The 4,618-nt window shown below is 36.9% G+C and overlaps 2 protein-coding genes across 5 annotated transcripts in view; one reads left to right on the top strand and one right to left on the bottom strand.

Annotated features, from left to right (window-relative positions):
- LOC106877158 (uncharacterized) overlaps positions 1–4,612 on the bottom strand; it is a 16,258-nt gene extending 11,646 nt beyond the window's left edge. For both annotated transcript variants that reach the window (XM_014925970.2, XM_014925971.2), the window contains exons 1-4: positions 4,305–4,612; positions 3,468–3,536; positions 1,235–1,326; positions 789–936 (exon numbers count right to left, since the gene is read on the bottom strand). In XM_014925970.2, the coding sequence (XP_014781456.1) occupies positions 789–936; positions 1,235–1,326; positions 3,468–3,536; positions 4,305–4,545 (550 nt within the window). In that variant the 5' untranslated portion in view covers positions 4,546–4,612. The remainder of the gene's footprint in view (positions 1–788; positions 937–1,234; positions 1,327–3,467; positions 3,537–4,304) is intronic.
- Positions 1–4,618, top strand: part of LOC106877171 (kinesin-like protein KIF16B) — a 229,232-nt gene that overhangs the window by 125,373 nt on the left and 99,241 nt on the right. The window lies entirely within an intron of this gene.

The following is a 4,618-nucleotide window of genomic DNA, read 5'->3' as shown; positions in this document are numbered from 1 at the left end:
GACACGTAAAAGCACCCACTACACTCTCTGAGTGGTTGGCGTTAGGAAGGGCATCCAGCTGTAGAAACTCTGCCAAATCAGACTGGAGCCTGGTGTTGCCATCCGGTTTCACCAGTCCTCAGTCAAATCGTCCAACCCATGCTAGCATGGAAAGCGGACGTTAAACGATGATGATGATGATGATGATGATGAATGACAATAAGAACAAAGATGATAGTGATGAAGACAATGATGACAGTAACACAATAAATTAATCAATCAGCATCATCCTCCTCCTCATTATAATTATTGATACTTTATTGACAACAGAGGAGAAAGTTGTGAAAGTTTATGTCAACACTGTCAGAATTTTAATTCCAGATTTAGAAACAATGAAACTACATAAGGTATCTAATTTAACACTGCACTGTTATTACCAGTTCACCTTATAACTTATAAAATAACAAAAGGATCTAACCCAGTGGTCCTTAACTGGGGTCCATACGACCCTCAGGGGTTCATATAAGGTTTTTGTTGTTAAAGTTTATCTGCAATAAATTGTTTATACTTCTACAATACATAAAATATTTCAACAATTTTTTAATACAATTCCTAATAACATTTAGTTCCAGTATGCAACTGGTACTTAATTTATTGACCCAGGAAGGATGAAATGCAAAGTTGACCTCACCATAATTTGAACTTAGAACATAAAGACAGACGAAATACCGCTATTTCGCCTGGCGTGCTAACATTTCTGCCAGCTCGCCACCTTAAAAAGCAATATATATTAAAGGAAATAACATTACCTTCACACCAAGCTTTCTGCTTTATTCCTTTAAAACTCACTTTTTCCTTAGTATGTAAATTTGACATTTTCTTGGAATCAAATAGAACATTCACATAAGGATCCCAGAGGTGGAAACTAAATTTGCTTCTGAATAAACGTTTGGTACTCTAAAATAAAGAACAGAATTCAAATATATGTTGGATGATTTATACATCAATAGGTTTTTTGGGTTTTTTTTGTATATTTTGGACAATATTCTTCATGTCCTTCCTGTTTGAAGAGACATCTGTGCTATTTGACTACTTTTTCTAGCAGGTTTAAACAGATTTATAGAGACTCCTTTGTTGTGATATATTTTTCTCAAAAGTCTCAGTAATAGAAATAAAATGGTTCCATCTAGGTACTGAAAGCAGGTCAAATGTAATATGCAGCAATAACTACAAAAACGATAGGGGTATAACTCACTTGTAAATATGGTTGGAAATCTAATTTTGCTTCAATTCCTATCACAGATTTGGCACCATTTTCAAATAATTTCTTTGTAAGCAAACACGGCCCTAAAGAAAAGGTTATATATAATATAGTATTAGAATGAAATTGTTATCCATACAACAACAAAAAAAAAAAAGATGAGTACTTTACCTTCATATATCAAATTTACTTGGGTATAAGTTGCCCTATTTTTAACTTGATTTTAAGTGAAAAAAGACTGAGGTGTGACCTATGCACAGGTGTGACTTGTATACGAATGCAGTTTATATACAAGCTCAACTCATACATGAGTAAATGTGGTAAATGTTGTTATTCAATGGGAATTATTGGGCAACATTTTACTAAACTTATCCCGAAAAAATAAGTTTGAAGATTATCTAGAAGTCTTAGGCAGATTATCAAATTCCACATCTGGGACACACAAATATCCTGAAAAGGGTCACCATTCTGATAGGCATAAAGTCAGTCCCAGCCACACACCAGCTTCTGGCCCATAGGTGTGTGTTGTCCCCACCTCTCTGCTTTTTCTAATGTTGTGATAATAGCCTCTGCTCCTTGAAGCTGGCATTTGCATCCTACTCATCTCTCCTCTCATTGTAGCCACTAACACCCCAGCCATACACTGACCATTACATCCAGTCCTTCCTCCCCATAACATAATCCTGCTGGAATTCGATCTTCGTACTGTTGCTATGGATGTAAGCCAATGACAAAATTTCTATGCTATCATTCAAAGGACACAATAGTTTATATCGTCCTAGAAACCCTTAAAAGTATAGGATCGTCATGGTTAGAACGCCTCAGGTCATAGGTTTTCTCAATCTAGGCTGACCTAGGGCTAAGCAACAATAACAAAAGCTAGCAACCACCATCATCACCACTTCCACCAATAAAATCTTCTTTTCATACTTTGTGGGAATCAGAAATAAAGGGAAGTAACCATGACTTCGCAGACCACCTCCAAAACTAGTCAGATTAATGCAGTATATACATTGGACACTTGTAAGTTAACGTCTGAAAGTAAACTTAAGGTGGTGAGCTGACACTACGCAGGGAAAAGTGCTTAGCAGCATTTCATCTGACTTTATGTCCTGAGTTCAAAATCCGCCAAGATGGACTTTGCCTTTCATCCTTTCAGGGTCGACAAAATAAATACCAGTTGAACACTGGAGTCAATGTAATCGATTTATCCCCTCCCACCGAAATTGCTGGCCTTGTGCTAAGACTTGAAATCAGTCGATATCTGAAGGTAAAATGTTGATAGAAAGAGAACGGTTGATACTCTGGGTAGTGAGGCACAGTAAGGGTAACAGAAGAGGGACAGATAATTTGGAGAGACAGAGGCAGTATGCAACTAGTTAGTAGCAGGTTAGAGAGATGAGAGACTTGTTTTTAGAAAGGAACAGGATGTTCGACTTATTCTTAAGTTAACAAATGTTTATGAAGAGAAGAGACAATTATCCAGTGGAATTACTGATTAAAATGTTTAATTTTATTGTACATAGGCGCAGGAGTGGCTTTGTGGTAAGGAGCTAGCTTACCAACCACATGGTTCCAGGTTCATTCCCACTGCATGGCATCTTGGGCTGACCAAAGCCTTGTGAGTGGATTTGGTAGACGGAAACTGAAAGCAGCCTGTCGTGTATATATATATATATATATATATATGTATGTATGTATGTATGTATGTATGTATGTATGTGTCTGCTGGGAAACAGATATGGGTTGGCAACATGAAGGACATCCAGATGTAGAACACGTACCTCAATAATCTCCATCTGATCCATGCTAGCATAGATAAGTAGACATCAGAACAATGATGATGATGATGATGACGATGGCACACACACCAGCATCGGTTGCCAAGCGATGTTGGGGGAACAAACAAACATATCACACATATATATATATATTTATATATACGACGGGCTTTTTCAGTTTTTGTCTACCAAATCCACTCACAAGGCTATGGTCAGCCTGAGGCTATAGCAGAAGACACTTGCCCAAAGTGCCATGCAGTAGTACTGAACCCGGAACCATGTGTTTGGTAAGCAAGCTACTTACCACACAGCCACTCCTGTTATATTAACACTTCATTCATATACTTAACCCTATCAGACCTTGTGTCTACCTTTACTCCCCACCTGGGCTCCTGTGCAAAAGAATAAATAGTTGCATATAAACTCTTTAACAATAAACTACTTACCGGGATTATATTCAATAATAGGGTTATCTTTGACTTTTCGTGATTCCATAATTTTCAAAGCAATTTTATCTGAAAGTATCAATAGTATTTCAAATAACAAAAACAAAAACTTAGTTATAAGCAGGGGCCTTTTTTTTACGTCGTATATACAAAATTCTGGTGGATCAAATAATACTTTGTTGAATATTTATTTTTGACATTCAATATTTTGGTATTCTTTCCTTTTGAGTCGATTTCTGTAAACATACTTCTCGGTAATTTCTGTGAGCATACCTATATTTTATACTTAATGATAGAACGTTTGTCGTGTTTACGGTAAATGTGGGTTAGAGTCCCAGGACAGCCTTCGCCTTTTTCCATCCAAAGGGTTTTTTAACCCAGTATTTACACGCTATTGTTTATAGCCTATCTACTTTGAGATCAAACGATCCCCTACTCAAAAAGAAAAAAAAAATGGGTAATTTTTCAGATCAACACCCGCACGATCTTCACTAGGGTGTTAGGGTTAGGGTTAGTTTTAGGGTTAGGGACGGAATTCCCTAACCCAAACCCTAACCGTAAACCCAAACTCTAACGAAAATCGTGCGGGTGTTAATCTGATAAATTACCAAAAAATGGAATTAAATATCTGAAAATTTAATGACGTTCATGCTTGCATTACATTCTGTTATTCTGATATTTTTTGTTTTACGGTCTGAAATAGTTTGATTTTATGACATTTAAAAACAATGGCACAATTATTTACTCATGGGCGAAAACATTTGATTGCATGTGTGTAACCATGTTCGAAGATCGGAGGATAATTACTAGTGAAAGATGAAAATGATTCCAACCTACCAGCAACATCCTCATTAAAGATATAAGCTGGGGATGTTCTTTTCAGTTTCAGACCAGCATGCTTTTGGTACAACGTTTCTCCATGACTGTTGTTCTTTTCACTTGATGACCTGACCAACTTGACATTAGTTAAGTGGTAACTACACTGCAAGAAGTTTCTTACTCTATAATAAAAGTCCAATTTTTTCAAAGAGTGTCCAGATGCACTCCAACAATTCGCCCACCTCTGGGAATGATACATGATGCTTTAACGAATAAATCCAACTTTCTTTGTTGGTTTTCTTCAAAACATCTCAGTTCGTGGGGGGGGGGGG

The sequence above is a fragment of the Octopus bimaculoides genome, chromosome 11 (assembly GCF_001194135.2).
Source record: "Octopus bimaculoides isolate UCB-OBI-ISO-001 chromosome 11, ASM119413v2, whole genome shotgun sequence".
Taxonomy (NCBI): domain Eukaryota; kingdom Metazoa; phylum Mollusca; class Cephalopoda; order Octopoda; family Octopodidae; genus Octopus; species Octopus bimaculoides.
The sequence above is the reverse complement of the archived record's forward strand: the minus strand, read 5'-3'. Positions and strand labels throughout refer to the sequence as shown.